At 39.7% G+C, this 27,393-nt stretch overlaps 1 protein-coding gene across 23 annotated transcripts in view; it reads left to right on the top strand.

The window, feature by feature from the left end:
- Positions 1–27,393, top strand: part of NRXN1 (neurexin 1) — a 680,000-nt gene that overhangs the window by 284,882 nt on the left and 367,725 nt on the right. For all 23 annotated transcript variants that reach the window (XM_061475305.1, XM_061475304.1, XM_061475274.1 and 20 more), the window contains 3 exons: positions 18,193–18,315; positions 23,792–24,173; positions 24,700–24,890. In XM_061475305.1, the coding sequence (XP_061331289.1) occupies positions 18,193–18,315; positions 23,792–24,173; positions 24,700–24,890 (696 nt within the window). The remainder of the gene's footprint in view (positions 1–18,192; positions 18,316–23,791; positions 24,174–24,699; positions 24,891–27,393) is intronic.

Here is a 27,393-nt window from a genome sequence, read left to right as displayed (position 1 = left end):
AATGTTCAGATGAAAACTTGCTTTTTAACACTACCACACAAATGTTTTTAGAAACTTCACAAATGTTTCCATCAGTCTTCAAGATTGATAAAAAGTAGTAGTAGACTTCCCAGCTGTGATATTTCAGTGTATAGTTAAATGTCACAAGGCCAGGTATAGATAGTTTTCAATTTAGTGTGTATATAGGGCTGTATGAGTCAGGGCCATGGTGCTCTGAGCATTGATATGCTGCTAAGGTGTTGCCAGCAGAGCCCAAGGACATGGTCTGCAGTTGACTGCAATTGTTCCCTCTGAACATTCAGCTTGAACTCTTGAACAGGAGTGGGGAGCCTAAGATGCTCCAAAATACTAAATGAGACAAGAGGACTCTTGGAGAATAAGAAAGCAAAGTGCTGCAAGCTTGAACCTCTCATTTTACCTGTCCTCCAGGATGTGCTAGATCTATAAGAACAGGTTGTCTGGAATTAATATTGTCTTGATCTAATAAATCCTGATTTATATGCAAGGAAGTTGTATCTAGTTCATACTGCTTCTGTCAAATCTTTCTTAAGAGAACTTTTCAAAAGGAGTAAACTAGGCCTTTCTACTCTTTTAATGGGAAGAAGCAGTAGAAAGTATAGCAAGTCCTAAATTTCTCTTACTTTACTTCTATGCTTTTCTTATTTAGCTTGTGAGAAGCAAGATGACTTAATCACATTGCGGGACTGGGGATTTAAGTTATCTTCACCATTGCTTTATGACAGAAAGTGGATGTTACAGTCCAGTCCTGTGGGGATATTGAGCAGTGCTGTTCTAATCAGTAGTAGCAAAGCAATTGAATACTATTTTCTTCTGGAGAAAAAACTATAAAAGCTAATGTATCATCATTCATGTTAGTGAACTGGGTTGCAGTGGCAGTCAGTTTCACAGTAAAGCTCTGCTACCAGCTGGTCCCACAGGAATCTCTACTGATATGTTCATAAATGATTGAGAGAGGAGGAGGAACACTGAGATGGCAGTATTTGCAGATTCAAAAAGATGATTTAGGAATACCAAATGAAATCACAGAATGGCTGAGGCTGGAAGGGACCACTGAAAGTCGCATAGTCCAACCTCTCCACTCAGGCAGGGTCACCTAGAGCATGTTACTCAGGATTGTGTCCAAAAGGCCCTTGAGTATCTCCAGGGAAGGAGACTCCACAACCTCTCTGGGCAACCTATTACAATGCTCGGTCACCTTCACAGTCAAGAAGTTCTTCCTCGTGTTCAGGTGGAACTTCCTCTCATCAGTTTTGTATCATGAGCAAACTTGCTGTGGAGGCACTCTGTCCCTTCATCCAAGTCATTGATGAATAAATACCAGTATTGGCCCTTGAGGGTCTTCAGCTAAACTGTGCTGCTGATGACAAACGTGTGAGACCTGCTATTCAGCCAGTTCTCAATCCAGATAGTCTGCTTATCCAGCCCCCGCTTCCTGAGCTTGCCTATGAAGCTGTCAGGGAGGCAGTGTAGAAAGCCTTGAATTAAAAAACAGTGTGTGTGTGTGGGGAAGTATGGATTGGCTTTCCTCAGTAAGGTTGGTGAGGCACTGGGACAGGTTGCTTGGGGAAGTTGTGGCAGCTCCATCCCTGCCAGTGTTCAAGGCTAGGTTGGACAGGGCTTGGAGCAACCTGGTCTAGTGGAAGGTGTCCGCAGCCCATGGCAGGGGGCTGGAACTGGATGAGCTTTAAGGTCCCTTCCAACTCTAACCATTATAAGATATAAGAGAGAGTAGACTTTGGCCTCTTCCGGAACCTGCTTCCATGGGATATAGCCCTAGACAGCAGGGGGGCCCAAGACTGTTGGTTGATATTCAAGGATCACCTGCTGCAAGCTCAGGAGTGTAGCATCCCAACCAGAAGGAAGGGCAGCAGGAGGGCCAGGAGACCTCCTTGGGTGGATAAGGAGCTGCTAAGGAAACTTCGAAGGAAAAAAGAGGCTTATAAAAGGTGGAAGCAAGGACAGGTGGCATGGGAAGAATACAGGGATGTTGTCCGGGAAGCTATGGACCAGGTTAGGAAAGCTAAGGCCCAGTTAGAGTTAAACTTGGCTAGGGATGTGAAAGGTAACAGGAAGGGATTCTATAGGTACATTGCAAATAAAAGACAAGACTAGGGACAACATGGGCCCCCTCAGGAAGCTCTCAGGAGAACTGGCTACACAGGATTTGGAGAAGGCTGAGGGTCTCAATGACTTCTTTGCCTCAGTCTTCACTGGCAAAGGCTCTGACCAAACCACCCAAGTCTTGGAAGGCACACGGAAGGACTGTGAGAATGAAGACCTTGGGCCCACTGTAGGAGAGGATCTGGTTTGAGACCATCTTAAAAATCTGAACGTGCACAAGTCCATGGGAGCTGATGAGATCCATCCATGGGTCCTGACGGAGCTGGTGAATGAAGTTGCTAAGCCACTGGCCATCATATTTGAAAGACCTGTGGAGAAGCACTTGGGGGTGCTGGCTGATGGGAAACTGAACATGAGCCGGCAGTGTGTGCTCACAGGCCGGAAAGCCAACCATATCCTGGGCTGCATCAAAAGGAGCATGATCAGCAGGTGGAAGGAGGAGATCCTGCCCCTCTACTCTGCTCTTGTGAGACCTCACCTGGAGTATTGTGTGCAGTTCTGGTGTCCTCGGCATAAAAAGGACATGGAACTGTTGGAACAAGTCCAGAGGAGGCCACGAGTACGATCAGGGGACTGGAGCACCTCCTGTATGAAGACAGGCTGAGAAAGTTGGGGCTGTTCAGCCTGGAGAAGGCTGTGTGGAGACCTCATAGCAGCCTTCCAGTATCCATAGGGGGCCTATAGGGATGCTGGGGAGGGACTCTTCATTGGGGACTGTAGTGATAGGGCAAGGGGTAACGGGTTCAAACTTAAACAGGGGAAGTTTAGATTGGATGCAAGGAAGAAGTTCTTTACTGTAGGGGTGGTGAGGCACTGGAACAGGTTGCCCAAGGAAGCTGTGAGTGCTCCATCCCTGGCGGTGTTCAAGACCAGGTTGGACGAGGCCTTGGGTAACATGGTTTAGTGTGAGGTGTCCCTGCCCACAGCAGGGGGGTTGGAACTAGATGATCTTAAGGTCCTTTCTGACCCTAACTATTCTATGATTCTAAGACAAGATTCTAAGAAGCTAGTAAAAAAACCCCACCAAACCTGAGAGAATATATTTTTAGACAGTTATGATTATGCAGCTATAAGAAGCATCATGAAGGTAATAAGGAATATGAAATTGAAATGCTTCAGGACTTCCTGTGAGAAGGCAGTTTCTGTAGTCCCTAATATGTTGGCCACTCGAAGTTGTGACTGCATTAGAATAGTAATTACTGTGCAGTGGCCCTGCTTTAGCTGCTGGTGAAGGCAAGGGCTGGGCTGTTGGTCTCACCTGGCAAGGCCACCTTCGTGTTCCTAAACAGATGTTTTTTAATGGAACAAAAGTTTGTCATTGACACTAAGGTTGATGATCTAGATGCAGCCTTAGCTCAGAAGCATATAAACTACTAGCTCCTAGAAGCCCATAGCAAATAAGGTAGAGTCCACTACTACTGTTCCTTTCCTCTCTAAGCATCAGTTGCTGGTCATTGTCAAAGGCAGAATGCAAGACAATGCAGACCTCTGGTGTGACATTCAGTAAAGCACTTCTGTGGTATGTACCATTTCCCCTCTTATTTTGCAGCTTCTCTTAGTAATCATTTTATCACTAGTTTATACCCTGTATTCAGAGCAAACAGGAAATTGCTAGGGTAACTTCTAAATAGCTAAATCTATCATCAGCTGGGTGGTATACAGTCACTCTAAACTTTGCAGTCAGATTCCATGAAAATGAGAGGATTACCACGCAGATGGCAGCAGGTGACACAAGCCAATTTATCAGTCGATTCTCAGAAAAGAAAATAAATTCTTAGTTAACTGACAAATGCAGTCAAAATAGGATAAGCTATTAAGTTAATTTGGCTATTTTGTACATACTAATCGTAGTAAATAAGATTTGTTTAGTACTAAAAGTTTTCTGTCAAGAAATTTTGTCTGTGACTCTAAAAAGAAAACAACTGTTGGCATTCACTCATAAGAAAAAGTAACAGTAACTCAGCACTGCTTAGTTGAGGGTGGTTCTGAGTTTATACTCAGGTTGGAAATACTATCAGACATCATATAAAGACCTTTATTTGCTGTTCGCATTATTCCTCATTTGTTTTTTAGGACTGTCTGTTTCTATGAAATAACACTGTTGTAATGCCTATGTATTAACATTTTCATGGGAAACATTTAGAAGTGCTTGTAAGTGAAAATTCTATGAGAAATACTGCAGTTTTTCTATTAGGGTTACAGTTGGAAGAGGGTTTTTTAGTTGATAGAAACTTAGGGTTGGTTTTTTTTTTCTTTCCAAATATATCTGTCTAAAAAAATACTAAAGTCATGAATAGTTCAGTTCAGAAGGCATTGGAGTATAATAAGAATATGCGTGGGACTTTTTCTGGATACGCTGCCTTACTGACTCAATGCTGCTGTGCTCATCTCCAGAACTTTACAAGGAAACGCAAACAAAATGCCACCTCTCTGCAGATAGGTATTGCTTTTCTGATCAATGCCATCATTCTCTCCTAATATGAGCCTGTGAAGAAGTCATGTAATGAGTGGTTATGGACATACGCAGGTAAGAGAGAAGGGAGAGGGGAGAATACAGAATCAGGGAAAGGAATTTGAACGAGATGTCTGGTTCTCAGTAACACAGCCCCTGAGCACTTCAGTAGGTCTAACAACTGCTGAGCTGAATTGTCAGGTTTCTTTCTGTCCTTTTCTTATTAACAGATATTATGAATAGACCACTTCTGTATTATAAAAGAAGTGCGACCGATTTCAGTGAGAGTCAGAACAGATTCTGTTTCTTAGTGTGATGGGCTTAGGAGAACCAAGCTTGACTATCTTTTCCTCAATCAAGGAAAAAAAGAAACGGAGGAAAAAAAAGGCAAATTAAAATTTTGCTTAAAATGATTTTCATACATTTATACTTTTGTACTGGAAGTCTGGAATAAATTCCTGGGAAGCAGTTATCTTACTCCTTAAGCATTAAGATCAGTGGGATCTGATTATAGACAGCAGTGAACAGTACATGGGCATGAAGCCTTTTCTGTATGTAGCCCTCTAATGCAGAAGTAGAGTTCTCTGCGTATTTGCACCAATACATGTTCACAGAACCTGGTTTCTGAGCCATCTGGGGCATTTGGATTGCTCCTCCTTTATTATACCTGCAGAAAATACCGTGTAAGTATGTATTAGTTTTAACTGTATGACTGTTTCCAAAATACGGGCTATTTTGTCATTGTTTCACTTCTCTGCAGCAAGTTATTATTTCAGCAGTACAATCTTGATGAAGTCTAGCAAGCACTTAGCTAAAATACTGTTCTTTATTAATGTTATAAGAACAGTAATTCATTTTTCAATGTGCTTATTTTGAAGAGCTAGTAGTGTTAAAAAACCTCCCCAGTGTGTGTCACTGATGAGCAGTTTCTTGTATTGAAACACACTGTATCTAGCACATTTTGCATTCATGTCTGTTGAAGTGCGTGAAACATCTATCATAACCTTTTAAGCACTCAGTAGCTTAATATTGGAAACACATAATTGCTTCCTTATTACCTCTTCTTGACAACGACTTTAGTGAATTATATTCAGGTAGTTGTTAAAATTCCCATCCAAGCACATTTCTTTTTGGATGACATGTCAAGAGGTTAACTTATGCTCCCTTACAGCTGATTTCTAGGCCTCAATCCATCAGACAAGTTACTTCAAAGGAGATATTACTCTGTTGAGTTGGGACAAGAAGATAAAATTGGCTTTCTGAGATGCAGCCCCCTTTGGGAAGTGTTCAAAGAATTCTTCAGCAGTTACTTGTCTAGGCGGTCTTGAAGCAACAAGACACGAGATGAAGACCAAGACATGGGATGAGAAAAAGCTGTTAAAAAGGGAGCTATGATAAATGTAGCTTATACTACTTTGGTATTTTCTCATTCATTTTATATTCTGTGAGATTTTCCTTCAAGGAGTGAAGTGCATGTATGTAGAAGTAACATTTCACTAGTTGAAATTTCCTCTCTGTCCCTGCATATTAAGTATTTTCTTGCTATTAATAAAATCTGTCTGGAAAAGAAAGACCAAATAGGTAAGTGAACAATTCCATCTTTCACTCACATGCCCGTAACTGTTTACATGTGACTTGTGGATATTGGATCAGAAATGAAGAATAAGAAGCCCATGTAGTATGCTCACTACCATCTAAGGAATTCTAGTTTTACCAAAATTTAAGCACTATCGTTTTTGAGGATGGGTGACAAGTACCTGTTGAATTTGTGTTGTGGTTACAGCTTGAAAGCAGGTGTGCTGTCTCCTAGGATGGAATGCCATACATCGGGGGCTTTCAGGGAAAGAGGTATTATTGCCTCTCCAGCTAACATTATGCAGGTGACAGAATGCACTCAGGAAGTCAGTTGACAAGCTAATGAGCTCTGAAAAAGAGCACTAGCTAGAATAGACCACAGTGTGGATTCTTGATTTTCTAGAGTTGCATAAACCAAGATACAGAGAAAAGTGCAAGTAGGAAGTTCTTTCAGGAAGCTTACTTGTTTTTTATTCCATAACAAAATTGTCATTCGCTGACACTGAGTACAATCCTTAAGAAAACAAATGGCAACAGAGCATTTGAGAGATTCTCTAATGTTGAAATCAATTCCATCTACTCAATTTTAGAAGTCATGCTCCTTTAGTTTTATACAGGTATGAAAGAAAGAGGCAACAGCCTGGGAATAACAAGATGGCAAAAGTATGTACAGATTGACTGTACATACATGCAAATACTGGAGCAGCCATAATTGCAAAATGGAATTCTCAAAGTTGCAAGGGAACAATTAAAATAAAACTAAAACTATTGCAGATATCACAGTTAACTTCCGTTTTATGTAGCCACCATAAATGTATGTCTGGGAGAGTAATAGGCTCAGAAGCAGATGAAATGTAATATGAAAAGCTTGATGCAGAAAAGAAGCGCTGTTGACAAGTAAGAAACACACATTGGTCTTTTGGGTGAGAAATAAAGAAGCTGGAAGAGTTGCTGAAAATTTACCTTTAATCAAATGCCATATTAAATTCATGCAAACTGTCAGAAGCATAGGTGTATCTAAGACAGTTGAGTACTTCTGTTCCCAACAAAATCTTGATTGCAGTAAGTATGTAGTAATTTTTAAAAGTTGTATTTGGGCTGTTTTTAAAGGGAAATCTTTATAGATTCCCTGATAATTATTATTCAGATTGGTTTCTTGCAAGAAAGGAGTATCAGACCTCACTCAAAAGTAAAAGAAGCATTTGAAGAGTATTTACAATATTGTCTACAATTTGGATCTGAAAACATCAGGGTCTTTTTCCTTTGAAAGAAATTTTGCTAATAAGAAAGATTTGAACAATCGTTAATGTGTATTGTTTGCCCTTATTAAATAGTACTAGAGAGAGCATTGAAATCTTCAGATATGTATTCACTTTGTATGACTCTGCTGCTGTTATTATGTAAAGTGCTCTGCCCTACAGCCCATGTCATTTGAAAACATCACGAGTCTTCAATTCTTTGTGAAACCTGGGGCAGCTGAGCTGGTGGCTTCTCAGAAGTTCAGAAGGTCTTAAAGTAATCGTGAACTATTGCACTGTAGTGAGGAAACTTTACAAGGATAAACTTGGAATGACGTGGCATAGCGATGGAGAAATACAGATCATAAAAAGTGTGGGTTTGCAAGTGTTGTGGGAAATAGTTTCGGAATGTACAAGAAAATAAGCATAGGCCTTATATGTCTGTTGTGTAAATTGGAAGAGACTGATCTCACACCCACTCAAGTCAGCAGCAGCAGTTTATAGTCACTCTTTGTATTCAGTTACAAATAGATCAGTAGTTTCCTCTTTAAGTGCTCCTTGCTTGACTCGTATCTACACAGAAGCATTCAAGAATAAGCAGTGTTCGGAAATCGTGCTCTTTGTTCTGTGATAAATATAACACTATTTTAAAACATTTAAATAATAACCAACAATCACAAACCTTTAAACATTATTCTCTTCACCCTTAACTAGGCAAAGTGTCATAATTCAGTGTTGTCATAAAGAGAAAGGATATGAGTGAAACTGAGTTGTTGCTGTTTTATAACATGTGTACGTTAGGACGAAGACACCTGTAAATTAAGAGGAGCTTATTCTTAAAATAAAGTCACAGTCCAAATTCTTTTCCTTTCTATGTCAATTCGTTACCAGTCTGCTTATTCTTAAGCACAATCTGGAAGATGTAAGGGTCAAATGAGATATTTCAGTGTGTTTTTTCTGTTACGTTTATTTTTGCCTGAATGTAAAGGTACTGTTTCTTATAAAAAGGTAAACTATGGAGAAGCTTACTTAATTTGTATTTTAAAATGTACTTTGGCATTTTGACAGCCATGGTTTGATATAAATGGGCACAGTCAATATCAAAGGCAGAAAGGCTAATGTGTGATCCAAGCTGTTTCTGCTTCTTTCCAGTTATCAGTTACAGTGTAACCAAAGTAGAACAAATATTCCAGTTCTCTCAGGAAAATAAAAAAGATCAAGTGAGTACCAGCTTTTTCTACAAAAATCAGTGAGTTAGGTTATTTTTCCTTTGCTGTTTTTAACCAGAATGAAAGAGGGCAAACTTTGCAGTAAACAACAGTAGCACATTCTTCAGACTCATAAAGGTACATTGGGTACACGTAGACGTATGCTATATCTGTTCCCTGTAGCAGCTGCGTATCTGGGTCTTTTCTGTATTTATTAGCTGAAGGGTAGCAATTTGCAGATCAGCAGTTCAATTGCAGATTATCAAAGTTATTTAGATAGCCATCTCGTGGTGAAACCCTTCTTCCAGGTGAGAATTCCTCCAGGTCTCTTTGGGCTGGAGGAGACAGCAAAGTTCCTATAGAAGCTGAAGAAATGTATTTGGATAGTAATTTGTAGAGATGATGTTTAAGGAAAATGATGCTGCCAAGTGTATCACTCTGTTTCTTTGAAAGGTTAGAGGAATATTCTTGCTGCTCCTGGAAATCCAAGAGAGGGAATGTATGTGTTTCTGCTTTTGTGGTTTATAAGGATTTTAGTTTGGGTAGTCTAGACAAGAATAAATCTAAATCTTCTTGGGAAAGCAGAAAATTAACTCATCCCAGGATCACTTTTTTCCCCTTAGTTTAAGCCTACATGTCACAAATCAGTGCTACTGACAGAACTCTGAATTCACACAGAATGAATGCATATCAGAGCTTCTGGCTGCCATTGAGGTCATACCAGAGCAATGAGATTTCCTTTTAAAAACTGAATTAGTGTATTGTTCAGAATTGAGGTTTCGTGTTAGTCTTGGTACTATTTTATACTGGTGTTGCCAAGTCGGTTCTTATGATTTTTCAATCCTATTCCCATTATAGAAGAAAAGAAAATCCAAACACTAAAGGCTGCAAATGAATTATGCATTCTTTTCTCTACTGGTTTTATGAAAGTTTTGTTAAATAGGAGTTAAAAGCATTTTTTCATTGAAATGAACTCTTGGTATCGGAAAGCTCTCTATAATACAAACATAAAAATGTATCCAGCTTAAAGATCATGGAATTTTTAATTCTAGCAGCCATGTCAAACTCGAGGAGATTGACTAAAGGTCACGCAAGTGGTTTGTGGAACAAACCTGCTGAATCCCAATTCAAAGTCCTAGGATTTGGGTGCACTTTAAAGAATTTAGCATGATTCAAGGCAGGATATGACCTTACAATGTGTTTGCAATGCTGCCTGAGCTTTGCAAGTGCACTTTGTTTTTTAACCTACAGTAAACACAAAGTAAATAATCTTGCACTGAAGCTTGCTTTAACTTAGAATGGAATTGCCGTGTATTGAAAGTTCATGCTCACCTTACCTACAGCAAAGTCAGTTGTCAAGTTCAACAGACTTTCTGAAGCTTTGGCTGCAAATGTTCAGCTGTGAGCTGACAGAGCAACAGCCATATGTTTCAAGCTCATTGACTTTGCTGCGCTTTAGTCCAGGGCCTTGGGCTAGATTCATAAAACCTTTAGTACTGTTAGAACATTTTCTGATAGTCGTGAGCCTTAGAGAACAGTACAAAAGAGAAGCTGCACTCTTATTAAAAATACAGGGATCTAGCTGGCTTCTGGTCTTAGCTTTTAAAAGATGCTTTTCTTTCATTATTCCCACGAAGAAGGAGAATTACATGTCCTTAGGGCTGTTTGTGTTTCACTCGCTTAGATATATGACTTAGAAAAATGATTTAAAATGCAGCCAATTCCTAACAATAAATGTTTTAAGTAATGTGTTAAGAAATGTCTCTGATCTCGGTAAGGCATTTCATAATGCAGCAACAACATCCTGTCACGTATCTGTGAGTTTATGTACAGTTGTAATTACAATTTCAAAACCGTTTTTCCAAGAAATATGGTTTAACTTAATATAGACCCAGTTATTAACCAGCAAAACACACTTCCAGTTTTGTGAGTATGTGTATGTGTTGTACATACACTTCGGTGTGGCAGGGAAGTCCAGAGGACAAGACTTACAACTCAAAAGTTCTGACAATTTCTTGGTGAAATTCAGTAGTGGTCCTCATTCTGTTTGTAGAGAATAGGCTTTCACAAGACAGGGGCTTATCATGAGATCCATTCTTGGCAGACACTAAGAATCCTTACATTTCACTTAGTCCAGTAGATCTGTCTATGTTCTGCACTCACACCTTGATCACCTGGCTCAATTTAGATACTTTCATGTCACCAACAGTTAATATCTCACAGCTTTAAAGAAATTAATGGGTGAGTATGTGTGCTATCACACTCTAATGTAAATAACTTGCTTAAGGCAAAGGGTAGACAAGGTTGGGAGAGGGCAACTGAACAGCTCAGACTGTAGGTAGGGGAAGCAAATTCACAGAAAAGAGAGAAAAGAAATGGGCAAATGACTGTAGGAAACTTTGTGTCCTCAGACCTGGATAATGGTGCTTGATCTGTGAATTGGCTGGGTTTTATATTCTTCTATGGATTTTTCTTCTCTGGTGCATTCACTGTGTATGCTGGTTTTCCTTACTACTGAAATAGATCAATATTAAATGCAGTCTGTTTGTAGTCTGGTCATGTAGAGGAAGTCAGTAGAATTTTCAAGCATACCTTCTTTAGCTTTCCGCATTTCTATATGAGTGTATATTTGTTACCTAAACTAATATGAGCCGAGCCATTTTCCAGCTGAAATGAAGGCTGATGAACAGTATTGGCAACTCTAATCTTCTTTTTAATTTCTGAACTGGCAGGTTTTGTTTTAAAAAGTAATAAAAAGACCTTAAACAGCCAATACTTCACCCAGATTGCCAAAACCAATTTTACTTATAACAAAGCTATTGTGGGCTGGAACATTTTAACCACGCAGTGCAGATTGATGTGTTTTGCTTGATACGATTCAGTGAATGTGCTGTTCTTGTGGAATTTTCTGTATGAGTCTGTTATGAAGACAATACAGTTGACAAAATTTCTTTCACCTGCAATAAGGCTTTCTCAAGTTAATTTATCAATTAGCTTTTAATGATTAACTGATAAACATCATTGATCTTTAACAGGTAACTGAGTTTTTCTGTTGGTGAGAAACATGCACGGTCAGGGCATTTCAGGATGATGCAGATACAGCCATTTAAAATACAGTTAGTTCACTATAATAATTGACTTTTTAAATTCAGGTTTGCTGATAAGTCGTTTGGAAGACCAGAATTGTTTCTGCAGGCAACCACCATAGAAAGGATAATGAACATGCCTTCCCCTGTTTACTCTGACTGTCTTGTGTTTCTGCGTCTAGCTCTGGAGGAATCTTCTCTGAACATTTTGTTCTGCAGACTGGTGTGTAATAGAAATGCCTCACAAGTGGCTGGAGCAGAAGCCTATATTACAGGCATGCTAGATTTACCTTGGAAAGCAGGATAGATACAAAGATGGCACACGGTTCTCTGATTCTGCATCAGGTATTTATAATAATACTCTGATGTGTCTCTCAGAGCCACTTAGCTGTCTTTACTTTACAGTTCATCTTGCTGTGTACGTATTACTTCAGCTGAAAGACACCATCTAAAATCCTGGCATCCCAGACCTCAAAGCAGTATTCCTTATTAACTTGAGTGATCTCAGGGTTTTGTCACTTTGTCCACTTACTCTCAAATTTCAAATGGGAAATGCCACCTAATACTGATCGCTGCAGTCCGCATAGCTATCTGTTAGAAAACTAGCCTGGAAACACTGGTATTTCTTATACTGAGCAATAAATCAATAGTAGTTATTTGCTTGTAACTAACTTGGGTTCTGTAGGTTAGTATAGCATTCACTGAACCATCCAGTCTCCCTTGATAGTCTTTATTCACTTTGTCTTTCTTTTGATACTTCATTTTTCATATTGACTTTTGATCACACAATTGACAGTTCCAAGCAAGTTTGTGTGGTATTTCAGTATATGCTTAGGTGGGTGGCGTTGTAAGAGGCAGTAATAGTTTCTGTGCTGGGTTCAGACAACTAGTTTTGACTGTATTTTGGTACAATGCCAAAAGCTGGTGTTTTCTTTCAAAGTGATGAGCTTGGTTTTTATGAAGTTCTGTTTGAGTAGTTGGTTAAAAGATCTAACTGAAGTATCATAGGATGAATATCTGTAAGAGAGAAAGTACGTGTATTACCATCGGTTAACAGGGCCATTTGAATTTTCAGTGCTTGAATTAGGCTGAGCAGGTTCATCACAAGATCGTAAAAAGAATGGGAATCCCCAGAGAACACTTGGAATATTCAGCACACTGAAAATGAGGAGTTGTTTTTTTTAAGGTTCATCCTTTTTTCCTTTAACTTTAAAAAGGACCAAATGCAGATAAGTTCTCGCTTATGCGCTGAAAACAAAGTAAGCTCAACTTTGGGTGCCTAAGTAAAGCTATAACGTAGGATATACGGGACTTTACATTTGTATGTCCTAGCTCATAATGAATTGCATCATCAAGATTTGTACCTCTATTTGGCTGGGTTTTCCCATGTAAAAAGGTGGCTGTACAAGAAGTTACCTGCTTTTAAAGGAATTTGCAGTATTAACTAGCATGATAGACTATGAGCAAATTCTAGGAGCCATAAAAGTGCCTTTACTTTTTATTTGGTACTATCTATTTACTCCAGGGATGCTTAAAATCTACTAGTTATTTAAGACTTTAAAATAGGAAAAGAGCTGAACATAGATGTTGATAATAAATTTCATACTTATGCAAGAGGAGATACTTTAGTGGTTTTTTGCAGGTTAGAGCTTGTCTCTGGAAAGGAAAGTTTATGTCTAAGCTATTAGCATTGGAGAGAATCAGTAGCTCAAAGTGAACAAGTGCTGGGTACATGAAGCAAATTAACTGTGCCCAGTCTAGAAAGAGAGATGAGTTCCAGGGGAAGGACAGCATGGGAAATGTGAGTGGAAGGACGTAAGGTTGGAAGAGTAGTATCAGTCTGTGGAAAACAGAATTAAATCAGGACTCTTTGTTTTCTTCTCATGGAAGGTACATAGTGCTTTTAAAGAAGAGGGTAAAAAAAAAAAAAGCCCAGTCCCCCAAAAAAGTGTCAGTGTGCCAATCCTGATTTAAATACAACAGCACTTTCTGCTGATGTGATTTTAATGAAGTGCAATCAGATCTGTGTAAAGTCAGAAAAAGACTGGAGAACCAGTGATTTAGTAGATTTCGATCTATAGTAGATTGACTATAAACCAGGATGGAAGAAGGGTCTGAACTGTTATTATCTCAAAATATGATATTTAAATTCATTTCATGTCAATATATTTGAAAATCAGTGAGGAAAGTACTAATATAACCCATGTTTAAGGTTAGCCAGTGTCATTTAACTGGATATATTAAGACTTTTCTTCAGTCCTTGTACTCTTGTGGGGTATTAAGGGATTCCTATGTGGTTTGTGTTACAGCATTTAGAAAATGTTCTTCTAAATACACTGCTCACAAGCACATTTACTACTTTTGTAATGCAAAAACTTGTTCTTGGCCAAGAAGCAGCCCAAGCACTACATTCTCTAGAGGAATGGTGGGCATCTGTCCTTCTTCCTCCACCTCTCCAGCTACCATGGTATTTTGCAGAGAGGCAACGGGATGTGACAGGCCCATACACAATATCTAGACACTGGATCCTGCTGTTCTGTAGTTCCTTGTGTTCTCTATGACAACACAAAACCCCTCTTCCCTGTTAGAGATTGGTTTCAGGAAGGAAAAGCCTCTTTTCCATGCAAGGTAGCTAGTTTCTACAAGGCTAAGACTACTTTCCATGCATTGTCCCATGGCGCATTATACCCAGGTTCATCTTTTTCATAGCCCTTTCACCACAGGTCCCCTTAATCCAGTTTTGGACTGTGTGCAATGTGAACAAAGGCATATTACAGGTAGTTCTGACCTGATTTTTTTTAGTCAAAATAGTCTTGCAAAGGAAAGATTCATAGGGAAACATATGTTTCATTTTACAAGAAGCGATTACAAGTCATAGAATCATAGAATAGTTAGGGTTGGAAAGAACCTTAAGATCATCTAGTTCCAACCCCACTGCCATGGGCAGGGACACCTCGCACTAAACCGTGTCACCCAAGGCCTCGTCCAACCTGGCCTTGAACACTGCCAGGGATGGAGCATTCACAACCTCCCTGGGCAACCTGTTCCAGTGCCTCACCACCCTAACAGAAAAGAATTTCCTCCTTATATCCAATCTAAACTTCCCCTGTTTAAGTTTTAACCCATTACCCCTTGTCCTATCACTACAGTCCCTAATGAAGAGTCCCTCCCCAGCACCCCTATAGGCCCCCTTCAGATACTGGAAGGCTGCTATGAGGTCTCCAAGCAGCCTTCTCTTCTCCAGGCTGAACAGCCCCAACTTTCTCAGCCTGTCTTCATACAGGAGGTGCTCCAGCCCCCTGATCATCCTCGTGGCCCTTCTCTGGACTTGTTCAAACAGTTCCATGTCCTTTTTATGTTGAGGACACCAGAACTGCACACAATACTCCAAGTGAGGTCTCACAAGAGCAGAGTAAAGGGGCAGGATCTCCTCCTTCGACCTGCTGGTCACGCTCCTTTTGATGCAGCCCAGGATACAGTTGGCTTTCTGGCCTGCAAGCACACACTGAAGCTGGTTCATGTTCATTTTCTCATCAACCAGCACCCCCAAGTCTTTCTCTGCAGGGCTGCTCTGAATCTCTTCTCTGCCCAACCTGTAGCTGTGCCTGGGATTGCTCCGACCCAGGTGTAGGACCTTGCACTTGGCTTGGTTCAACTTCATGAGGTTGGCATCAGCCCACCTCACAAGCGTGTCGAGGTCCCTCTGGATGGTATTCCTTCCCTCCAGGGTATCAACCGAACCACACAGCTTGGTGTCATCGGCAAACTTGCTGAGGGCGCACTCAATCCCACTGTCCATGTCAGCGACAAAGATGTTGAACAAGACCGGCCCCAACACCGATCCCTGAGGGACACCACTCGTTACTGATCTCCAGGTGGACATTGAGCCATTGACCACAACTCTTTGCATGCAGCCATCCAGCCAGTTCTTTATCCACTGAGTGGTCCATCCATCAAATTGATGTCTCTCCAATTTAGAGGCAAGGATGTTGTGTGGGACAGCGTCGAATGCTTTACACAAGTCCAGGTAGATGACATCAACTGCTCTACCCCGTCCATCAGTTCTGTAGCCCCATCATAGAAGGCCACCAGGTTGGTCAGGCAGGATTCCCCCTGACCATTAAAAGATAATAGACATGTTTGCCTGTATAAATGTGAGCAGCCAAGTTGGACTTGATATTTATGTACACTGAGGTACCTTTACATGAATGGGACACTACAGAGGGCTATTAATGTGAGAGCTAATGAAAATTCCATGTGATTTTAGGTTTCTTAGACATCTGGTGTGGGATAAGGGAGTGGGACTAGCAAATTGTAACATTTAAAACAATAATAAGTGATGTGTTTCTAGGCAGATCTGTTGATTCACTAAGATTTGTATTCATGCTACTTACGTAGATCTTGTAAATCCTTCCCTTGTCTCCAGAATCTGGTTAGAAATTGCTTCCATTAAATCACCTAATGGAATATAGAATAGTAAAAATTGCTTAAAGAGCATTATTCACTGCATCTATATCACCATATCCAAAGATAACAGAATCACAGAATAGTTTGGGCTGGAAGGACCTTAAAGCTCATCCAGTTCTAACCCCCTGCCATGGGCAGGAAGGGACACCTTCCACTCGACCAGGCTGCTCCAAGCCCCATCCAACCTGGACTTAAACACTGCCAGGGCTTCTCTGGGCAACCTGTGCTCGTGCCTCACCACCCTCACAGAAGAATTTCTCCTTTGTATCTGACCTGAATCTACCTTGTTAAAGTTTGAACCTATTCCCCCTTGTCTTATCACTACAGTTCCTTATCAAGAGTCCCTTTCTGGCATCCTTGTAGGCTCTCTTCACTTAAGTGTTATGCAAACCTCATCTCTCTTGTCAAAGAAAGTAAACAGGTAAGGAACAGAACAATTCAGGTAGTTGGCACCCGTGAGCACATATATGTCTCCTTCTGCTGAGTTAGCACACCTTTTCTAGGCTAGCATCAATACTGAGGCATAGGGAAAGCAACATGATGTCATTGGGATCTCACTGTCTTTGCTGTAGCTAGTATTTTTATTCCTGGATCTCCCCTGACATGCTCAAAATAGCAAAGATTGCATATAAAAGCAGGGCAATAAACCAGTAGCAATTAAGAAAAATGCTGATAAGAAAATGGAAAAAATCTGAGAGGAAAATAGTCCAATATGCTGAACAGCTACAGCAAGCTATTAGTGACTTTTTCTCTGTGCAGTCCTGAAGCCGGAGAGGTTTTGATTTTAGAAAATGCTGTATAGTACTCAGTTATTAACAGACCTCATCCATCACAGTCAGCTTGTACTGGGTGGAAAAGAATCCAAAAAGAAATGTGGCAGAGTTTCAAACCCGGTGGCATATCCCTGTGAAAAGAAGGCTGGCACATGGGGTGCAGTCATGCGGAAGGGTGCGGTGGAAGGAATGGTCTGTCTCACTGTAACCCTGATGGTTTTATGCCAAATGCTACTTAATTACCTCTTCCATTTAGTTATCAGCAGCCTTTATTCTGCCTAAAAAAGAGTTCAGGGAGGTCTCTATTTTGCAAGAGTGTATTTTGTAGTTGTAGGTTAGCTTTATATTTTGGAGAGTCACTGCATGGGTTTGAGCACATAAGTGTTGAATGGTTCAGTGTTTGGTCAGTCCTGTCAGTGATAGTTCATAGTCAGGAGTTTTCTTGCTTGCTTTCTCTTCTTGTTAAACAGTGTAAGGGACTATTTCCATAATAATTTTCTTCCGAGATTTTTTCCCTAGATATTAAAGATACCTTGTTTCTTAGATTTGTGAATACTGCAGTTATTGCAAGTACTTTGTGCTATATGTAGAATTGTATTTGCTTCAAAAGTGTTTGTTGTACTGCTAACAAAAATAGCAGATTACAGTAAAAGGTATCCATTACATGAAAAAGGAGAACATGGTTTGAAGATCTGCTGACATCAGACAGCACTGCATCTGAATGTTAATGGGTCACCTGTATGATAAATTAATAGTTGATCGGAGAAGTCCTAATAAGCAAAGGCTGAGAAGCTGACAGAGATGAAGAAAAATCTAAGACACACGCACACACATTTACCACTTGCACCTTTCCCCCAACCAATTTTTAATGGGGGAACAAAAATCCAACCTTGTAAGCACATGCTGAAGTTCTTCTGGTTGAAGTAGTCCCATTTTTTAAACAGGATTTATATATGACTGGGAAGTGCGTAACTAAATCTATGTTGACTGTGCCTATTTATGACAACCCGGTTCCTTAAACGTGCATATACAATACATTTCTATAGTTAAATATGCAATAGAAGATAGTTTTAAGATAGTAGCTTTGTATTTTGAGGCTTGCTTATACTTCATAATTTTCTTGCTTGATGTCACTTTTGGTGAGTTTTAACTTTTGCCCAGCCAGTTTCTCTGTATTTCTCTTTCTCTTTGTGAGGTTCACATGTAAACTGATGTAAAGATTGCATAATGACTGTTTGGCATATCCTACAGGCAAAGGTCCAGAAACCCTTTTTGCTGGCTATAACCTCAATGATAATGAGTGGCACACAGTGCGGGTGGTTCGGCGAGGAAAGAGTTTAAAGTTAATGGTGGATGACCAGCAGGCCGTGACAGGTAGCGTGGCGTTGGGACTCTGTGTTACTGGGGGGAAGCACAAACCAAAACATGACAGAAGTAAAATGCCTTTGTCTGAAAGCAGCAGATGCTTATTTTTTTTCTTTACTTGGTTAAGATACAAAATCTGTTTTCTGCATCTTGAAATCCTGGTACTACAAGTGCATTATTACACTTGATGTTCATGTTACTCTAACATTGCTATTGGAATGAATGAAAACCTTCATGCTGACTTAAATGAATGTTTTTATACAGTAATTGGAGAGAAGTGATTTGATACATCACTAATGAGAAGGCAAGTAAAATGCTTTTGGCAGCATTATTCTAAGCTTCAACTCTAAGACATTGCTGTGAGAAAGCGTTTAATAAATGTTTGAGGGATATTCTATTGTGTTTTAAATTTTGCATCAGCTGCCCTCCATAATTAAATGCTAGGCAACATGTTTTTCTCAAATAGCAGTTGAAATGGGAGAATAAACATGGCACGAATGCTAGCAGATGTTAGAAATCTATTCCTATGTATATATTATCAGAAATTATAGTAGAGAAGACTTTAATTTTGTTCTGTTAAAGACAAGGTCTATATATATGTTGTTAATGGCAGCAGGCCTGGCTTCTGGCCTTGATTCCTTGCACAATGCAATATGCCTGATTTTGTGTTAGCTCTTTAGTATTTCCATTTGTTTTCATATAGTATTAAATAGCTTTTATCATTAGTTCTAAGCTGTGTTAAAATGATAGCAATTTTAATGGGGTCTTGAAAGCCCCTTTGTTAGTAGTCCCTTTTCACTTCAGCACAACCCTTAACACCATGTCACTGGTAGAAAAATAATTTCTGTGTATTCATATAGTTGCAAAGACACATTTTCTACCATCAGAAATGATCAATAGCTCTTCCAGAGGTGAAGCAAAAATTTAGTCTGTATATTTGATGATGCCTTGGATCATGACCTAAACCAGTTAGGTTTTTTGTGGAAGTATATGGTATTGGAGGAACTATACTGAAAAATATTAGCCTGCTGCTTCAACTGCAGCTTAAATAATAAGGCTCCTTTGAGATGTTTTCTAGTTAGGGGGAGCTGCTTATAAAGCATCTCTAACCAAATGCACGTTTCTTGGGCTTGCTGTGGCAGATTTCTTATTTAGAAATACTGCAAGTTACAAAAAAGTACTGTTACCACCTTTGGGTTCAGTCCCAGCTGCTCAGCTCAAAATATGTGTGAAGGGTTAGAATACAAACAGGAGGTTTCTATCAAACAGAGTCTAGTCAGGTGGAGTAATAAGTAAAGAATACAGGTCTGTAAATTGTTATCACTCTCTGTTGCAGGTAGCTAATTGTTGTCAAATATGGGCTCAGTAAATAGCTGAGACTCTCCTCCTGGAAAGGCTGTTGATGCCCCAGGCTTGTCAGTGTTCGAGGCATTTGGATAATGCTCTTGAAACATGCTTTACCTGTGAAGTGCTCAGGCAGTTGTGCTAGGTGATTGTAGGTCCCTTCCAACTGAACTATTCTATTCTAGCTGTTAAAGCCAGTGAGTACCTTCAGTTGCCTCCCGACCAAGCAAAAGTGTTGCCTGTGGGTCCAGCTTTCTGGTCCAAAACTTGTGTTCTTCCCCATGCCAGTATCTGTATAAGAAGGTGACCAGTTGACTCAAAATCCCTCTCAGTTCTTTCAGCTGGCAGTTACCTACATTTGCATAGGCCACAGATGTTTAATGTGCTTCGTGCAAGGGGAGAAAGTTATCCCAGTATTTTGGAGGATAAAAAACTCCCTGCAGAAATCTGTGTAGCCAGTCTGTGGCCTCCACCATCAGCGAGGAGGGAACTGGCATGAGAGAAGGAGCTGGAGGGAACTTGAAAGCCTGGTAACATGGGAAATCAGCTGTTAGTCCCAAGAATATTAAATTTTCAACATGGAAAATCTTTATTGTCATGTAGTGCCAAGACTTTTTTCTTTAATTGCAACACAGTATGTTGCCAAAGCCTTCATGAGCTTAAGTGTCAAATGTACACAATGCGATTTAATCTGCAGTAGCTTTGGATTTCCTGGAGGGGTAGTAGAAGAGCTGCTGTAACAAATTGGAGTGCTCTTGCTCTGAACTGCTTAGAGCTTTTCTACAGATGTCCCAACAATAAGAAATGTGATTAAAATATAACCTGGTGGTTATTCGTGTGAAAGGTTGTTACAAATTTATAGGGAGCATGAGGAAAAAATGGACTTCCAGAAATTGCAGGTTCTCTCACCGCGCACTGTGTTTTCCTTTTTTGATTCCGTTTCCAATATGGAAAAGAAAAAAGGTCCAGAAAGCTTAAGCTGGAGGGGAAGCCATTAAAAACTGAGCCTGACTTGACATTTTTTGCAGGTTATGAAATACCACCTGCAGTCGCCATCGATTGAGCTTAGGTATCTTTGAACGCCTAATTTATACATGGATAAATAATATCTTTCAGAATCATAAGTAGCTTTCATTGGATGGCATACAGGTGGTTTTGGAAAATTTATTCAGCACAGAGGAATTTAAATACAGCCCTGATGGATCCTGTTTTCTGGATATGTATAGAAAATAAAAGTGGACTAAAGGAGGTCACTACAGCTGGGTAACGGAAAGGATACCTGGCTTACAGATACGAATCAAAATGGTTTAGGTTGGAAGGAACCATAAAGCTCAACCAGTTCCAACCCCGTACCATGGGCAGGGACACCTTCCACCAGACCAGGTTGCTCCAAGTCCTGTCCAACCTGGCCTTGAACACTGCCAGGGATGGGGCAGCCACAGCATCTCTGGGCACCCTGTGCCAGCGCCTCACCACCCTCAGAGGGAAGAACTTCTTCCTAATGTCTCATGTAAAATATACCAAACACTTGAAATTCTGGCAAGTGAGGTTGAACAGAAAATCTTTTGATTATGATGTCCCATAGTGCCAGGTAATGCATTCTATTCACCAACCTGACCAGTGCTAAAAAAAACCCAAACCAAACAAATGAAAACCAAACCCAAACCCAACCTCTTAGGCTCAGGCTGCATTCTCTCTCTTTTGTTGTTTTTCGTTGCTGTAGTTGCAAATAACTGGAACATTGTGTGAAGCCTCAAGTCCTGTTAGCATGTTTGTACAACTGAACTGTTAGAGAGTTGGGATGTGAGCCCAGAGTCTGGAACTTTCTTGTAACTATGCTCAAGAAAGAAGTACATTTAATTTAGTGAGGATACTGTGCTACAGGCCAAAGCTTTGTGGATTTTTGCCATGACATTTATGCAATGCCATCTTAAGTGATATAAGGCTAGAATACATAATGTTCCTCTCTAAAGCAGGATCTTCAGTTCTCTGTATGTGATCCATTACATAGCTCTTGGCCTTGCAGAAAGTTACAGATTTGGCATTTTTCAAAACAGCTCCCTGACACAGTACCACATGGAAGAACCCACCTTTGCTTGCACATCAGGGGAAGCAGTGTCTTCATAACTGGTGTTTAGAAACAAGAATGTCAGGGTGGCTCTCCTTGGGTTTGAAGGAGTCTCTTGTAGTGTTTGGTTGTATGACTGCAGATTGCAAATGCTGAGGGTGTTCAGTGATATTAATATCACAGAATCCCAGACTGGTTTGGTTTGGAAGGACCTTTAAGCTTATCCAGTTCCAACCCCTGCCACTGGCAGGGACACCTTCCACTAGACCAGGTTGCTCCAAGCCCTGTCCAACCTGGCCTTGAACACTGCCAGGGATGGAGCACCCACAGCTTCTCTGGGCACCCTGGGCCAGGGCCTCAGCACCCTCACAGGGAAGGATTTCTTCCTTATGTCTAACCTAAATCTCCCCTCTGTCAGTTTAAAGCCATTCACCCTTCTCCTGCCCCTACAGGCCCTTGTCAGAAGTCCATCTCCAGTAGAATTAGTTCTTACATAGACACATCCTGAAGCTACGTAAACTGCTTATAAATATTTATCATAAAGTATTAGAGCAATTTGTGTGCATGGTCTGAATGGCGTTAAAGCTTGCAGACCTATTTTTGCTCTAACTTCACTGCTATACATGTATTTATATCTCAGTGCTGTGACTTAACCTGTTAGTGAATCCATCTCCCAGTGGAAAGCCCTAATAACTACATTTATCTTGCCCTTATCTTTCTCCTGCTCTCACACACGTACACAGACAGTTGTTCATAAACCTGATGAAGGTACAGCTGTTTAAACCTGCCTTAGGGGTTTTTGCACCACTGCTTAAGATGTCCAGCTCACGCTCTCGTCTTGGAATAATGCATTCAGAGGACCAACAGAACTATGGTGAGCTTTGCACTGCCACTGTGGGAACTTGTATTATTGGCATATTTTATAATAAATACTGGCAGTTTTATGCCAGTATTCATTCCAGCTTGGCTAGGTCTGCTGTTCACCTTCTTTGTATTCCCTGAGAGGCAAAACAGTAAAGGAATTGGGAAATCTACGCCATGATTTGCAAAAGGCAGATTAAGTGGTAAAATTGATTAATAATAACAAGCTGTTTTGTCATCATACCCACACAATGTGACCATGAATCAGCCTTGTGATAGTACTGCCCTACTTCCTTAAAATAAGCATGGAAAAAAACCTGAAGGTCTGTTAGAAAAGGGAACTCTTCAGTGGACACAATTTTGATGTGCTGGGTCAGGTATTTAGTAAGTAGCTTAAAAACTTAGCTGCATTGTATGCAGTGTACCCTGGCAGTGCTGATTTTTTCCTTCAGATTAGTTGTATAGTCAGCAAATTTTAGGCTTTCTGCTGTGCAGGAGTCTTTGCATGAAAAAGAAAGATTCAAAGTTAGCTGTGGGGCTTGGGTTTGGCTACCTTTCTGATGCAAGCAAGTCCCTTGCTGTTTTCAGGATTACAAGACACTGACATACACTGTCACTGCAGGCTTTTTGCTTCATCCATCTCTTAGGCTTTTCCCCATTTCACACAGTTTATCCCCACAATTTGTTCCCATGGTACAAAGTTAGGTGATTTCAAGCAACAGATCAGCCTTGCAGCACAGGGGTTTGCAGCAGGCCCAGCATTAAGGTATATGAAACAGCTTAAACAGGAATCCTTCCTTCCTCTTGCTGAATGATGCACTTCTAAGCAAAACACATGAAAAAATATCTCCCAAATAGTGATGAGGTGATTTTAACTCTGAAATTTGCCTTTGTGTTCTTCATGTGGGGTTAATTAATTGCAGTTGCTTATAGTACAACCATGGGTCTGGTTAATCGTAACCAAAGTGAGGGATTTGGTGGTTTGATACTGTGAGCTGGTATGTTTTGAGCTGTTGGCCTTAACCAAATATACTGACCTCAGTGGAAAGGCTCCTGGATGTTTGAATGAATTAGAAGAATCCTCTTTGGAGTCAAGAATTGATCTTGTACATTCTGAAAAGTGTGAAATTGATGCAGATACGTAATCACATGATATGCCTTTTGACCTCCCTTTTCAGATGCTAACATGTGTTTTCTTGTTACTGTTTAAAGGTCAAATGGCTGGTGATCACACACGACTGGAATTCCACAACATAGAAACAGGAATAATAACAGAACGGCGCTACCTGTCTTCTGTGCCTTCTAATTTCATTGGGCATCTCCAGAGCCTTACATTTAATGGCATGGCATACATTGACTTGTGTAAAAATGGAGACATCGATTATTGTGAGCTAAATGCAAGATTTGGGTTCAGGAACATCATAGCAGACCCTGTAACCTTTAAAACAAAAGCAAGTTATGTTGCTTTGGCAACACTACAAGCATACACATCTATGCACCTTTTTTTCCAGTTCAAAACAACCTCTCTGGATGGATTGATACTTTATAACAGTGGCGATGGAAATGATTTCATTGTGGTTGAATTAGTAAAAGGGTATGTATGGCTTAGCATCATGACAAACCCAGTCTATTCAAAATGTATGAACAGGAGAAATGCAAGGGAGAGTTTAGGATATACATCTTTATATGACTGGGCATATATGGTTGATAACTGTTTCTTCATGTTAAACTTTATGCTTTATTGTGACTTTTTCTTCCAGATGAAGCTAGATGCCTGAACAATATGAAAGTAAATAATAGGTATCACTTCTATAGTGTTTGCCACAAAGAAGTATTATTCATAGCCTCCTTCTTGTTCTCTCTCTACGTATGTATGCATGCGTTGGTACATGGAGTGCTTGTTACTTTCCAGAAGCTTGGGACCGCAGCTCAGCTCATCTAAACAAATGGTGATTTCTCTGAATTAAGGTTGTTTCCACATCTGGTATTGGTTGTTGTCTTCTGGTTTTACCAGCACTACTGAGGCGTTCAAGGAAATAGGAGATATTAGACCTGTTAAGTAGTGCCCCCTTGCTATGTAAAGAAAAAGGAAACTTTTCCAATTTTTTCTCTTTGCCCAGGTATTTACACTATGTGTTTGACTTGGGAAATGGTGCAAACCTCATCAAAGGAAGTTCCAATAAACCTCTGAATGACAACCAGTGGCATAATGTGATGATATCAAGGGATACCAACAATCTCCATACTGTAAAGATCGACACTAAAATCACAACACAGAGCACAGCAGGAGCCAGAAATTTAGATCTCAAAAGTAAGTACAGTAATTCCTTTATGACCTACAGTGAGGGTTGTTACAGAATGATAACGTGAATAAATCATGTATGTAAAGTACAATATAATTTTGTAATACCATATGAAATAGTATTTAGTAACAGTTTACATGATCACAAGAGGAGACATATTTATGTTAGCCTGACAATGCCACTGTAGTGGTAGTTCTGCACAATTAGGTACTTTAAATGTGTGAAAATGCCACAGGAAAGAAAGTAGGAATTGGTAAGAATGCAGAGTGGCCAATATACACCAAAAGGTAATTGGGGGAATAAAGGAGCTCTAAAATGTCTATGAAAAAGGCTTGATTTTTACATGAACATAAGCTATATAAGTGGCATGCAGAAACCACAGCCCAAGCTTTACAGTATGACTGCAAAGGGTTTGCAGAACTGATGATCTCTCTTAGGGGAACATTTTGACCTGTCCCCTGCACAGTATTCAACATATAATGTACCTTTTGTTGGGAAGATAAAGACTCTGCAGTATTTTGATATCGTAAAATATCTTGTAAGTAAAGTGATCTTACATGGCAGCCCTCCGAGGAATCAGTCATCAAATGTACTGATCCATAAACATATCTAAATAGGTAATAGCTTGTAATTTCAAATGCAGGTGGGATAAACTTCTTTTTATAGGTCTAAACCTACATTCTGTAGATCCAGCTAGATTTTTAAGATCCATTTTTTATAAACCAAACTGATACATATGTATAGTTTTAAAGGAAGTAATAGTAATTTAGTAATAGTTTTAAGAATGGGTTACTGAAAAGCTAAGTTGCATAAGAGGAAGATACCTCTTTGAAAGGATCTGTAAGTATGCTTTTATAATACTGCTAAAACTTCATCAGACATAAGGAAAAATTTGCTCTAGGCATGTGAAAAACTCCTGTATTTAAACATTCCTCATAAAAGTTCTTGTTAGGAAAATCAAAATTTCATAATAGTCAAAGAAAATTCAGTATCTCAAAAGTCTCCGAATGTTCAAAGTAGATGTTAATATTCCATCAAGAGCTTATTCCTTGTTGGATTTTCTTTTAACTACCTCTGAGTCAGAGATAATGAGCTGACCTTGGTAATTATTTTGGATTTTGTGATATTTAACATTTGCTTCACTTGAAGGTGCTATTAGCTTTGTAAGAAAGACATATCTTGATATTTCATAATCTTCAATAAGAGATTCTTTAGCAGAAATGCTTGGTTTAGAAATGAAAGCTTTTTGCATGGCTCATGGGCCAGTCTTAAAATTGTGTTCGAAATTTGTTTCATGCTGTGTCTCATTTTTGCATCCTTCAAAATATGGTCGATGCTCATTGATACAGTGTAATATTTAATCGTCATTTTTGAAGCTGTAAAGAAATCATCCAACTCTTCCTTGACATTTTTTGCAATGATAAGTACTACTTACACGTACGTGTATGTAGGTACATGTGTTTAATCTGTGGGTTTTATTCTCAGCACCTTAATTAGACATAGGCAGGAAAAATCAGCCTGTTATGAGCTGATAAGTGAGTTAACACAGTCTTTATTCTGCATCTCTTTCAAAATGAATGTGGTGATTTGATATGTCCCTTTTATTTAAGAAAAGGGAAAAGGTTGAACAATATGCGTAGCTGAAGACACTAGAGGGCAGTGTTATTTCACTAAACACACTTAACTGCAGTCACAGAGGCAGCTCATCAGGGAGGATAACCTATAAAATCCAACATTCCTTTGTTTTCCTCACTTTGAAAATTCTGCTTTTGCTTTTACCCTTTTGAAGTGAAACTGTTTCCATAGCTGGTGCATTTTCTAACCTTGAATTCCATCGGAAAAAAAACCCTGAAGAGCATGAAAAAGCATACTGGGGTTTGAAGTGAGGAAGGTGAATGGTGTTAAAAGGTGATCTGTAATTCACAACCAGGAAACGTGGCTAGTAAAAGAATAACAAGCCTGACATATTCAGTACAGTAGTATGTAGAAAGCATCGTGCTCAAACTGGTCTAATATACACAGGTCCTCAATCTCTGGTTTGGATTGGAAGGAACCTTAAATATTATCTAGCTCCAACCCCCCTGTTTTTAATGAGTTCTACTATATTTTGCTCAGTCAGCTTCCCTTAAATATGGCACAGCATCTATCATGATAATTCTTCTTGGATTTTGGGGGAGTTCAAGCCCACACATTTTAGCCATTCCTTTGTATTCAGTTGCAACGGTTTCCTGTAGCTTACTCCTTTCTATTTTATGTCAGTATTTCATATGGTGACATATCTCTGTTATACTAGAACACTCCATTCACTTTACTGGTACAAACAGTTATGGTTAATTCATTCCTGTGTTATTTTAGCCCTAGCAACAAAGCAAATTCAAAGTTACACTTCGCGATAATTATATCAATAATTCTGTTTAATCAGGGTTCAGATTAGGTGAAATACAAATGTGTAACAGTAATATAGAATTTGCAGCCTGCTTGAGTAATTGTAGGGTTACCAGATTTCAGAGG

Source organism: Pezoporus flaviventris, unplaced genomic scaffold (genome assembly GCF_033815535.1).
Source record: "Pezoporus flaviventris isolate CSIRO_AGI_PZ_B2104156 unplaced genomic scaffold, CSIRO_AGI_Pfla_v1 ptg000083l, whole genome shotgun sequence".
Lineage (NCBI taxonomy): Eukaryota > Metazoa > Chordata > Aves > Psittaciformes > Psittacidae > Pezoporus > Pezoporus flaviventris.
This window is presented reverse-complemented; position numbering and strand designations above follow the sequence as displayed.